The sequence below is a fragment of the Pan paniscus genome, chromosome 11 (assembly GCF_029289425.2).
Source record: "Pan paniscus chromosome 11, NHGRI_mPanPan1-v2.0_pri, whole genome shotgun sequence".
Lineage (NCBI taxonomy): Eukaryota > Metazoa > Chordata > Mammalia > Primates > Hominidae > Pan > Pan paniscus.
This window is the reverse complement of record NC_073260.2, coordinates 57,359,528-57,373,096: the sequence shown is the minus strand read 5'-3', so window position 1 is coordinate 57,373,096 and position 13,569 is coordinate 57,359,528. Positions and strand designations below refer to the sequence as shown.

Sequence of the window (13,569 nt, the reverse complement as noted above, 5' to 3'; positions counted from 1 at the left end):
AGAGAATTAGAGTAACATTTTCCTTCTCTTGCTGTCATCCTCACTACTGGGGAGGCATTAAGGATTGAGGCACCTCACCACACAGACCTGTGTTTTATCTGCCATAGATGAACATCACCAAAAATGGTCAGCCATGTATGGCTATAATTTGTTTTTACAGAAAATGTAACCTCATAGGATAGTATCATATAGGCCAAATTAACATAATTGAATAGTGTTGGGTGATTTATGGAGAAGAAATTAATTCGAGAAGTTATTGCCTGATTAAAAGTTCATTAGAAACATTATGGCTTATAATGTAGTATTAAATTGAGGTACATCATAGGGAAGAAATTGAGGCTAGGCCAAAAGGGCAATTAGGGTAAACCAATATGGAAGCACATCAGTGTAGAACAGGGCATTCAAATTGTCATGAATGAGTTGAGGAGCTTCTGGAAGGTGCACATTCTGATTCAGCAGGTATGGGAGTCTGCATTTCTCATGAGTACTCAGGTGATTTTGGTGCTGGTCCTTGGACACAGCTCTGAATAGCAAGGGAATAGCCTTCCTTTAGAGAACTCTGGAAAAAGAACCATTGGAGAGCAATTTAAAAAATAACAGAATCCAGGGAAAGCATTAATTTCCTTTTATTTCTGAGCATGATTCTAGCCACAGGGGAAGGAGAATGAGATGAAAACAGAGAGATTACAGGTGTATACTACTGCTGAATACAGATGAAAAAAGTGGTCACAATTATCCATAAAAAGCAGTTAGGAAGGGAAGCATCAGGATGACAGTTCTAAAAATCACTTTTTCAAAGGAAGAGGGATTGTGAAAGGACACGGAGGGAGGAAAGAAAGACATTTGCTGGGGTCTTGGGAGTTGAAACCAAGTAAACTTGAGACAACTCACTTCCAGTTGCTTCAGCATATGCCTAGTCTCACAAAAGAGGTTATTGCTGTGGAGAGTACTGGAGGCAGGAGGGAGTGCTAGAGTTGGGGTAAACCACAGCAGCTCATTTCACTTGATAACTGTCAGGCCTCAGAGAGAGAAGTTTCACTGACATGAGTGAATAAGATGTGATTAAGTTGCATATAGATGCTTTGGCTAATTTTTTTTGAGACAGCCAGTTCTTTGATATGATAGCTGTTTTATAAAAGTCCTTTACAGTGTAAGATAATACACCAAAGTTAGTTAATTTTAGAAGCAATCATATTATAAAATTCATTCTGTGAATACCAAAATTCTCTTTTTCAATAAATACTGCACTGATTTTGAAATATAAATATGTATTCGTATCCAGCAAGTCTGTGGTAATTCAGTGTTTTCTTTTTTGATAAATATTTTGATATCGGAAGCTTATTCGACATGGTTTATTTTATGTGTTTTATGGACCACCTTGCATGAGTGGATCAAGGAGCTCTAATTCAAGGCCAAATGAGGGGACAGGAGAAATGTAGGTGCTGCAGTAGCCCATGTGATCATGGGAAAAATGAGTAGTTTGATTAGCTGTCATTTCATAAGTGTGTATACTAGCTGATCAATGTAGAACACTTTCTTTGATGAGAGGTGAATCACATATTCACCTGAACTGTCATCCCAACTGTGTATTTCCTCAGTGACAAGACAAGGGGAATTTGTTTGTGGCATGCTGGCAGCAATGCCTCTGATGTGTTGAGTTAAAATACTCTGTACATTTACCATCAGCTTTGACGTCGATTCCCTCAGGTTTGATTTGCTCCTCTGTTTAATGGTCCCTTTTCTCCTCATCAGTCCACGTGTTCACGGTGATATCCATGCTTTTCTATGTTAGGTATAGGCATTTGAAACATAATCTCACTACTGAAATGTAAACTGTGCATTTTAGGAATCCTATATTCCTATTTTCCTCATTATGTTTCTGTCATGTTGCCGTCCTAGGCAATGAAAAGAAGCCAAGAAGAACCCTCAAAACCTTACGTAATTATTTTTATAGCCAGGCATGAGAATTCAGCTCGATAATACCACTGCATGAATGTTTGGTTGGCCCTGTCATACTTACATATAATTGATGACATATCCCCTTTGCTTTGTAGGGCCTCCTGCAAAACATCCTTCCTTGAAGGTAATTAATTATGTATATTTTTGAATCACTAACTCCATGTTGTATAAAATATATATGATTTATGAATCATTTTCTTTTAAAACCCATTCAGCCTAGCACTGAAGTGGAAGATCCTGCTGTGAAAGGAGCAGTACAAAGAAAGGATGTACAGACATTGAGAGCAGGTACATTTAATGGAGTACTGGAAATAAGTACATTCAATGATTGGAAGTACTCACATTATTCTTATTCCTAATTCTATTTGTTCAAAATTGAATGGAAGGCATTGACATAAATGTTATTGTTGGTATCCATATTTGAATAAAAATAAATTTGGAAGCATAAAAAGATTTTAAAAATGTAAGCTTTAACTCAGATGTTTCTCTTTTAATGTTTTGAATAGCATGAAGTTTTCAGTATAAAATTTTTATACCTGTCAGGGATTCAAAGCAGTGAATTTTGAGACTCTAAGGTATTTCCAGTGAGTTAAGTGCTACTTGGAGTTCTGATCTTTACCTAGAGGAAAGCTTTACTTATTAACATGTCAGGTTCTGTTTTAACTTTAGAGGCTTGCTGCTAGTGTTACTACACTGATGATCTGAAGCCAATCAGATGTTCTAATGAGCAAGACTGTGTGTGTAGGTGTATATATAGCTGTGTGTATGTGTGTGTTTGTGGCATCTTTGACTATTAAAAATGAGGAAAGTGATTCATTTATAACTGGTAGACACAGTCTTTTAAAATGGTGATTTTGAGACTTTTTGGTGTTAAGGTTTTTAAAACATGATTGCATAGAGGCTACCGACATCATAAGTTGGTTGTTTTTCATTTCAATGCCCTTTTGAAATCTTTAACTACATTGTGATGCTCAGAAATAATATGCAGAATTTTTTATTTGTGTCCCAAAATGGTATGTGAGTGGTTGTACACTTTACATACCTTTCTGCCACTTTCTTTGGTGTATTTTGTATTGTATTTTCCAGATGTATCCACATTGATATGATTATCTCTGGTTTAATTCATTTTACACTTTTCATTGTATTCCCTTATACCACTTTACCACATTTAGTTAGACTCTCCTGTTGCTGATAAATGAAGAAAGAAAGAAAAATAAAAATAATGTCAGATTCAGTGGGCTTTTCTTTAATCAGTTTGTATCTATTAATATTTACTATATGAGAGTTTAAAGTTGAAAAGTTCAGAATACAAGCATGCACCACCGTATTTTATAAATGCCCTTAGAACTGTGACTCATGAGCCTTTAGCCTGTGAAGTTAGGACAATTCATTTCTCTGAAGAAGTTTGTTGTGCTGTTCTCAGAAAAGAAAACTGAAAATAGCAAATGATATTGTCTTATTTGACCTCTTGGACATCTTTGAATGAAACTGCAACTCCAGGGATACTCAGATCAAAATTCAGAACTAATGTTTTGAACAATATAGTTTGTGAATGTCCAGTGGATCATGAGCCCTTGATGGGAAAATGACCTTTCAAGTTTCATTTTTGCATTTTTTGCTCTTTTCCTTGACTTGTCTTAAAAGCTTAAATTCAACCGTTTTATTTTTACAGAAACCAGGAATATAACTTTTAAAATTTATGTCTGTCCTGTCTCACGGTGTTGTGTACTCTTCATATCTTGTGTGAACACAGACTTATGTGGGAACAATTAGGTGTTTTGTTTGTTTGTGTTTTTGAGACAGAGTCTTGCTCTGTCACCAAGGCTGCAGTGCAGTGGCTCGGTCTTGACTCATTACCACCTCTGCCTCTCGGGTTCAAGCAATTCTCCTGCCTCAGCCCCTCGAGTAGCTGATACTACCTGCATATGCTACCATACCCTGCTAAATTCTCTATTTTTAGTAGAGATGGGGTTTCACCATGTTGGCCAGGCTGCTCTCAAACTCCTGATCTCAGGTTATCTGCCTGCCTCAGCTTGCCAGTATGCTGGGATTACAGGCAGGAGCCACTGTGCCAGGTACAAATAAGATTTTTAAGGCTATTATATTTTATACAATTCTTTGGTCTATGTGAATTCTGAAGGTATTCATGCATTGAGGGAAGATCATCTCAGTTTAATGAAAGCAGTTTTTAATGTATATTCATTAAAAATTTTTTTGAAGTTTTTGTCTCTAGTACACAGAAACACACAATATTGTCATGGGTATTTGACCTTAATGTGTTTATGCACAAACTTAGTTATTCAAATATTTTCTTATCCCTGAAGAATCCTAATTATTAATAAAAAAATTTCTCATGGAAAACAACATATAGAGATTGTTGAGTGATAAAGTAAATTGTAGGAAATAACAGAAGCTTAGAGCAAGTTAAGTAAACTTGTCTGAGTTAATAGCAATTACAGGACTTTTAAAATACATTAGACCATGAGGGAGTAGTGTGTTTGTGGGGTAGAGGACATCATGGTCCTGCTTCAGTGAAGAAAGAACTTTTACACCTTATTACAATTTGTATTACTATTTACATTCTAATAAAAACTTTATTTTCAGATATTTTAGATTATGTTTCTACTAGTTGAACCATCAATAGTAAGACTTTTCAAAGATTTGGGAAGTTGTGAGTTGATAAATATCTGTATCACCATTCATGATAAAAAATCAGACAGCAACTACAAGACTTTGGACACGCGAACTTCATAGTTAAAGAAAGGATTAATCTTGGAGCTGTGTTTTTATCAGGGAATTATACTCTTCATTACCTCTGTGAATCGCAGTTATTAGAGTAGAAAGAGAGCAAAGAAGGGAAACAAACATAGAAAATTTTATTCTAGATTACCTCAGTTGGCTTCATGCTACCATAGTTCTGGCTTTTAAAAAGTCATTTTGTGGTCAAATGTACTTTGTGTTTACTCCCTTTATGCAGCCTACAACCAAACAGAATGCTTCTTAGCAAGGCATTTGTATTCTTCCCTTAAGGAAAGCAACATATAAATAACAAAGAGAATGAGGAGAAAGAGCAATTTCATTGAAGTTGGTATATAACATAAATTTGTGTGCGGGGGTACCATGATTATATTTAGAATTTTGGGCCTGGAATAGAAAACCAGCTAGACGTCTACAGATTTCCTACTCAAACACAATGTGCCTTTGTTTTATTTTTACATCTCTAATTTTGCAATTATTAGGTACAACTGTATGCAGTGTCACTAAAAATACCTTCCAAAACCAAATATTAAATAATGCCTATGGCTTTCTGTATTATAATGTTGATTTCCCCAATATTAATGGGAACCATTGAGCGTTTGCCTTGTGGTGTCTCCTCAGCTGTATCCACACATTCCATCACCTTGTCTTAATGGATAATCATGCACTATGAGTATGGGTTTTCAGAAGAGCTGTATCATTTAAAGATAACACAGGAGCATCAAATTTAATTCTGCTAGAATACCTGGTCTATTGATTAACTGCAGCTAATATGGGGTCTACTTCACATACAAGTTAAATTCAGTGCCCTTAATCAGTCATATGGTCAGGTCAACAGTAATAAATTATGCAATATTTTTTCACCCCTATAGTTTTAATTTCTCTTTCCCCTTATGTCTAGAATTAACATTTTATTTTACAAAACATGATGATAATCTTCTAGAGTAGTGATGACAAAGTATAAATCCAAAGTTTCTTACCTATGCAAATGACTTGTTTGCTTCTATTTTCTCATGAGCTTGGTAGATCCAGGAAACAGAACTTTTAAAACAAAATCCCCATATGTGGCTGGGCATGGTGGCTCGTGCCTGTAATCCCAGCACTTTGGGAGGCTGAGGTGGGCAGATAACCTGAGGTTGGGAGTTTGAGACCAGCCTGACCAACATGGAGAAACACATCTCTACTAAAAACACAAAATTAGCTGGGCATGGTGGCACATACCTGTAATTCCAGCTACTCGGGAGGCTGAGGCAGGAGAATCACTTGAACCTGGGAGGCAGCAGTTGTGGTGAGCTGAGATTGCACCACTGCACTTCAGCTTGGGAAGCAAGAGTGAAACTCCATCTCAAACAACAACAACAACAACAACAACAACAACAACAACAACAACAACAACAGCAACAACCACCACAAAACCCAAATGCATTTCCTTGGCACAGTAAAACTGAAACAGAAAAAGTGTAAAGTAAATACAAGTAACTGAAACAGTTTATGTATATTATTTTACTTCTCATTTGATAAAATTTGTAAAGTAATGAGCAGAGTGTATTTCTCCAGGGACCCAGATATATACATTTATTCATTCAATAAAAATTCATTCTTACAATGGCCACTGATACTTATATCCTAAATATTTCTGAAAACATCTCCTCAGGCCTGCATCATCTTTGCAACACTGCCTTATATTTTATCTTTGTTCATTGATTTATATGCCTCAGAATTTTATGCTCCTCACAATAATTAGAGTTAATTATCTCTAATGCAAATAGATCTGTGAACCACTCCTGAATACCTATGTCCAAGCATCTTAAAGTTTTATATAAGGATTTCAGAAACTGATTTCTGGGTTGGGCATGGTGGCTCGTGTCTATAATCCCAGCACTTTGGGACGCTGAGGCAGGTGGATCATTTGAGGTCAGGAGTTCAAGACCAGCCTGGCCAACAAGGCAAAACCCCATCTCTAATAGAATACAAAAATTAGCAGGTGGTAATGGCGCATACCTGTAATCTCAGCTACTTGGGAGGCTGAGGCAGGAGAATTGCTTGAACCTGGGAGGCCGGGTTGCAGTGAGCCGAGATCATGCCACTGCACTCCAGTCTGGGAGACAGAGTAAGACCTTGTCCCAAAAAAAGAAAAGAAAAGGAAACTGATTTCTGCCCAAATCTCCATCTGTAGCCCTTTCCCCATCTGCCTTTTTCTCTGGAATTACTGAGCTGCTGGTAATGGCCCCCTCACCATTCCTCTTTTGCAGAGAAATACATACTCTCTTGGAGGCTTCTCTCCCTCTCGTTGCTGCCTGGCATGTGCTCACCCTTTCCTGCCCTCTGCCTCACTTAATCTGGCTAACCTTACTCTCTAAGTCTCAGCTCATGCATGATCTTTAGGAAAGCCATCCCTGACAGCTTTTATTTTCCTTCCTTATACCCCAGTGCCTAACACTTAGCAGGAACTCAATAAGTAATTATTTAGCAAAATTAAGACTGTTTATACAAAGATGATTCAAAAGATTGTCCTCTACAGTCTAGCAGCAAAGGGGATCAACATGTAAAGACATGATGTGCAGTTCAGGTGGTAAAGTGACACTGGAAAAATTGACAAAGTACTAAGGGACTCCAATGAAGCAGACACCTGTGTGTGTGGAGAAAGATAGCTAGAATCAAGGAAGACTTCACACAGCATTCTGAGCCTTTTTTTTTTTCTTTTTCTATTGTTGGAGACAAGTTCTTACTCTATCACCCAGGGTGGAGTGCGATGGTGTGATCGAGACTCACTGCAACCTCAAACTCCTGGGCTCGAGGGATCTTCTCACCTAAGCTTCTTGAGTAGCTGGGACTACAGGCACATATCACCATACCTGTCCAATTTTTTGTAGAGTCAAGGTTATCTATGGTTCCCAGGCTGGTCTTAAACTCCTGGCCTTGAGCAATTCTCCCATTTTGGCCTTCCAAAGTGCTGGGATTACAGATGTGAGCTATTATGCCCAGCCTACTTTCTGAGTCTTAAAAGATGAAAATAAATTTTTCAGAATAGTAGGGGAAATCATTTGCGATGTAAAAAATGGGGGGCACACTAATTAAGGTATAAAAAACAATAATTTTGCAAATTATTAGTAACTGCCAACTCAATTAGTGTCTTGTTAAAAAGATAGTTATGAAGTATAGTAAAGTGTTACATTGTATATTTTGACTGTATTTCAAAATTTTGTTTTGTTTCTAACAGTTTTGTTGATTTATGTTGGGTGGAACAATTTGTGAGTGACCCTGAGATTTCATATGGCTTGAACCTGGTGATATCTAGTGTCTCCCCAAGTGGTTTGTTGAAGTTTTGGATGATTAGAAGTATTTCTTAAAGAACTAAATATTTCAGTAAACATTAAGCTTCATTGAAACTCTCAAAATATAAAATACAAAGAAATGTTATTCTCTATTTATTTTTATATAGATTATAGTCTTTATCTAACTGTTCTTAGTTCATTTGAACTAAACCAATGAATTTGTCAACAGAACAAGCCTTACCAGTGGCTTCAGAGGAAGAGCAAGAAAGGCATGAAAGAAGTGAAAAGAAGCAACCACAGGTATATGAAAATTTAAGTTTCTTGTTTAATATTGGGTTTTGTTTTTTTGCTTTAGTAACAAAGCATAGTCCAAATGACATGACCTTTTAGACTATACCTTTAGAATCTGATAGATCATAATTTTATATTTAATTTTTAAAACATTTTAACCAGTTATGAAACTTAAGATATTCTTACTATCTCTAGTAACTATTCGTTATTCTGGTAATTCTTACTATCTCTAGTAACTCATAGCTGTCTTTACCCTTGGAATTGAGGCAACACATTTTCAGAATTATCTTGCTCTTTTATTTTTATAACCTTACTCATAATACAGATGGTAACATGAAATATTGGGTCATATTATTAAGGAATAGAAATTATGAACAGTTTAACCACAATGGCCACTGAGTTAAACTAGTGTTAAAGGAGTCATCATTGCCAGTGGTTCAAATGTTGCAGTTTTATATTTCTGGTCACCAGTGCCGAGGTTAAAGATTTATTCTGTTTTGTGGTCACCATTTGACTTCTGTGTCTGTGTTCAGGGAGTGAATGGGGTCATAAAAGTCAACCCAGTTGCCTATTAAGAGAATCCTACCTTGTGGAATGGGACCTTTGGTGTCAGGGTACAAACAATAACTTTATTTTGACATAAATACATAGTAAATGTTACTAAAATTTAAAAAATCCATCCACTATCACTAGTGGAACTTAAAATATATTAGAAGTGGATATAAGCAGATAATCCATCTAGATACATAACACTATCATAGTATATTATTTGAATTAGAATTTAAAATTTTGCTTCCCTTTCTTATTGGTGTTCAGTTTGGCTCTTAATAATTCAGTGTTTGCCTAGTCTCTAGTTAATCTTCAGAAATATACACGTACTGTAGGGGCTCACTTTTTCTGGTATGCTGAGGTAAAATCTTTGTAAGAGAGGAAGATTTTATACTACTACCTATCAGCTTTGAATTCATTTCTGGTAGATTTTACACATAATGCATTAAGTTTAGTCCAAACAAATGCTAAGAGTTCAGCTTGCCAGTTCATATTTCTGTCCTATGTTAAGCCAAGGCAAATTATTTTTCACTTTTTAGTTACAATCCCATAATTTAAGAGTGGCAACACATAGATTAAGTTTCACAGTTAAATTTTAATTATTTTCTAGTATTTTTGTTTATACTTGATTAAAGCTAATTTTAAAACATGCACTCTGACAGAAAAGACATCTGAGAAACAAAACAAGCAAATTTGTTTTCCATTTTGCACCTGCCAAAAAAAAAAAAAAGTATCAAGAACCAGAACTGGGTAAGAATTGTGATAAAGGGAGTAATCTGTCTGTATATTCACGACTTTCTTTAAAATTCATTACAAACAAGTTCAAGCTGAATATTGGTGAAAGTTTTGAAAACTCCAGAATTACTGCTTGCCCTGAGGAAGAGCTCCTACATAGTAACTCTAAAGAGGGACGAACAAAAAAGGAGTGCCCTCTAATCTGATGAATCAGGTCCCTGATTGTGAGGAGGAAGATGCATCTGGAGGGTCTAACTCTGTGGCATTCCAGGCAGCGCCTGAACAGAGGAAGCCCATGTCAAATGTCTTTTTATTCCATTCATACTCCAGGTCCCTGAAATACAGTTACCAGTCATCTTCTAAGCTTCATTTAAATGAAAATAAATCAGACTATAAAAATGATAGCAAACCAGACACATAGCTTGTTTCTAACACAGATGATGAAAATTTTTGTAATGATACAGAAACCAAAAAATTAAGGAACCCAGTAATTATGATTGAAATGAAAGATGATTAAGAGTTTGACATGCAAATGGCAAAAAATGTAAACCCAGATACCACTAATTGGAAATTGGACATTAGGCATTGGCCTCAGTCTAGAGATCCAGAAAGTCTTTTTGATTTGTTGTTTACCCACCCCAAAGAAATGAAGCATATGATTCAGATAGAAAGCCACAGTATTTCTGCTGCTACAGATACTTATAAAAACAGAAAACCAATACAGCGTTTATTCCAGCAGCCACTATATGGCAATCCCAGTGCTAACAACTACAGAAGCATGAATCTTGAATTATAAAATGTGAGTTATTCTTTGCCACATAGTGAGAGAACATCAAAAATATAGCTAGAAGACTTATGGGAAGATATTCCAAGGTCACCAACATGGCACATGAATACATATGTAACAAACCTGCATGTTGTGCACATGTACCAGAACTTAAAGTATAATAATAATTAAAAAAAAGAATGAGGTAGGCATGTTACAAGTTGAGTTCCTGGCTTTGGAGAAAAGCAAGTCCAACTTCAAAAAGACAGAGGTTCACTTGCTGCTTCTTTTTCCTCTTTATCAATTATTTGATTTAGTCAAATTTTCTATTCAAGAAAATCTCATGTGTACAGTTACAGTGGGGTTATCTAAATGTGTAATTATGTGTCAAAGTAGATTAGTTCTGCTATCTAAATAATGGTTCTGGAGAATGTTCTCATAATGTTTGTTCATTAATCAACCTATGTCTCACTATCAGTCTTCCAAGTGGCGTATGAGCTGGGAAACTAATTCAGCCATATACCATGTGACCTTCTGAACCAGATCAACATAAAGAAATTGCTAAAGAAACAAGCTCTAGATTCTAGATTCTTTTTTCTGTATTCATTTAGAGATGATTTACATTTATTTAATGATAGAATGGGAATACAATGGGGAGGGAAGCAATGACTGAGACAAGCCACAAAAACACGTCTAGCCTTGAGAGTTGCAACGAATATTCCCAGCCAAATGAGTCTGTTTAATGTGTTTTCATGCATGCAAGTTTATCTGCTTAGCTCAAACTGTTCGAACTTACAGTCCCATCATGGTTATTTCCAATATTTTTGAAAACAAACATATACTTACACATATTTTAAAAAATCACCACTCTGCAATATTTCTGTTGAATCAGACCTTACATTATGTTGTTTAATAAAGTATGGTAAGTTTTGGCATGTATGATTTTTATCATATAAGAAGCATAATTTCTTAGCCAAAAATTTAGCGTTTGACTCTTTAGTAGAAAGTTGAGTTCTGTACATTGTGTTCTAAAGATAGACAAAAATCTAGAGATTTTCTTCTTTCAAAGTAAAAGCAGATGAGGCCTTTTTCCACCCTCTGAGGCATTAAATTGCTTTGCTCAAGTTAGACTTTTAATATATCTAATTTGATAAATCTATCTGGTAATTTATGTAATTCAGCAATATGGAATTGTATCATGTTATATGGTGGCATGAAATGCTAGTGAATGCCACCTCAAGAGCTCTGGGTGAAACATTTAATATGTCTTGGTTGGTTTGACTCCCATTATCAGTAGATAATGGGGTTAAAGTAGGTAACTGTACCATATGTTTTCCACCTATAAACTTTTGTGGTAATTGAATGTGAAATCTGGGAAGCATCTCATTTTCCAGAATTCTGCACTAGAAACTCAGCAGTTTCACTCTGCTTCTTTTGTTGTGGCAAACGTTGGTTCCCATAATTCAAAGAGAACCTTTACTTTTTTGATATCACACGATTCAAAAAAAAAAAGAGAGATAAAAGGCAGTGGGGAAAAGAGTAGCTCAGTACAGAAAAGGGAAAACTTCTTTACTGTTCCTGAAGGGCCTACAAGGTCACATCCTCTTAATCTGACTATTTCATGTAAAATCCAGGTAGTAAAGACAGAAGGCATATGTTATGCCTGTGTCTTTTTATTTCTCTGTTTCTGCCAGCCAGATAGCATAAAAATTTATACCAGATAGCAAAGAGTGGATGGGAATAAAAGCACAAAATGGAGAAGAGCCCTTTTTGAAATTTTAGAAAATTCTTCTATTCCCTCAAACAGAAATGAGCAGATTTGACAAAAATTTCGATGATAAAATAAGAGTATCTTACAATTGTAATAATTATGTATAATGATAAAATTAAAGTAAGCACAAAATACTTTTATCATTAAAGTGGTGATAGCTAACCTGAATCAAGTAAAAAAAATCAGGGAAAAAGTTCTTTTTATTGAATAAAATAATAACAATTATTATTCATCTTACTTTTATTAAAGGTCAAAGAAGGAAATAATACAAACAAAAGTGAAAAAATACAACTTTCAGAAAATATATGTGATAGTACATCTTCTGCTGCTGCTGGCAGATTAACCCAACAAAGAAAGATTGGGAAAACGTATCCTCAACAATTTCCCAAGAAGCTGAAGGAAGAGCATGATAGGTAAGCCTATAGCAGTGTTTTTTTTTTTTTGTTTGGTTTTGGGGTTTTTTTGTTTGTTTTTGTTTTTTTGAGATGGAGTTTCTCTCTTGTTGCCCAAGCTGGAGTGCAATGGTGTGATCTTAGCTCACTGCAACCTCTGCCTCCTGGGTTCAAGCGATTCTCCTGACTCAGTCTCCCTAGTAGCTGGGATTACAGGCATGTGCCACCATGCCCGGCTAATTTTTTGTATTTTTAGTAAAAATAGGATTTCACCATGTTAGCCAAGCTGGTCTCGAACTCCTGACTTCAGGTGTTCTGCCCACCTCGGCCTCCCAAAGTGCTGGGTTTACAGGAGTGAGCCACCGTGCCTGGCCGCCTATAGCAGTATTTCACAGGAGATAATTGTCATTGTGCTATAAACTAATTCAAAATTGGACTAATATTCCTTATGATTAACAAGTTTTATATTTTTACCAGGGGTAATTAGCCCTGCCTGGTAATCAGAAAAATGCAAATTAACATAAAATAAGATATATTTTGTAAAGTCATGCTGATATTTAAAAAGTAATTATTAGTGTTGGCAAATGTGAGGAAAAAGGCATTCTCATACACTGTTGGTATAGGAAATTGGTAAATTATTTCTGAAGGGTAACTTAGTGCTGTGTATCAAAATTTCAAATAGCCTGACATCCCTTTAACTCAACAACTCCACTTCTGGGACTAGATTTCACAGGAAAACATAACTGGTGTAAACATACACACACTTATTAAGGGCATTAATTATATATTACACATAATGAACAATAGGTTAATGAATATATAAAATATATGTAATAAGAAGGTGAATTGAAAGTATTAAGAAAGAATTATAAAAAGTGTGGGGAAACAGATGTTAGACTCTTTAGCCTAGTTTTGGATGACAGTCATCTGCAGATATAGTTTGTGTGAGAGACATCTGAAGGTGTCATCTCACTCTGTAAATCATTTGGAGAAACACCTGCAATATTTCATAAAGATGAAAATTTATTTCTAGTGAACTTATACGCTTGTCAATAAATAGTAACTTTAAAAATT

At 35.6% G+C, this 13,569-nt stretch overlaps 1 protein-coding gene across 2 annotated transcripts in view; it reads left to right on the top strand.

Annotated features, from left to right (window-relative positions):
- LOC103784745 (putative ankyrin repeat domain-containing protein 20A2) overlaps positions 1 to 13,569 on the top strand; it is a 41,323-nt gene that overhangs the window by 25,075 nt on the left and 2,679 nt on the right. For both annotated transcript variants that reach the window (XM_055091852.1, XM_034951662.2), the window contains exons 10-13: positions 2,055 to 2,083; positions 2,175 to 2,247; positions 8,221 to 8,291; positions 12,353 to 12,516. In XM_055091852.1, coding sequence (XP_054947827.1) covers positions 2,055 to 2,083; positions 2,175 to 2,247; positions 8,221 to 8,291; positions 12,353 to 12,516 — 337 coding nt within the window. The remainder of the gene's footprint in view (positions 1 to 2,054; positions 2,084 to 2,174; positions 2,248 to 8,220; positions 8,292 to 12,352; positions 12,517 to 13,569) is intronic.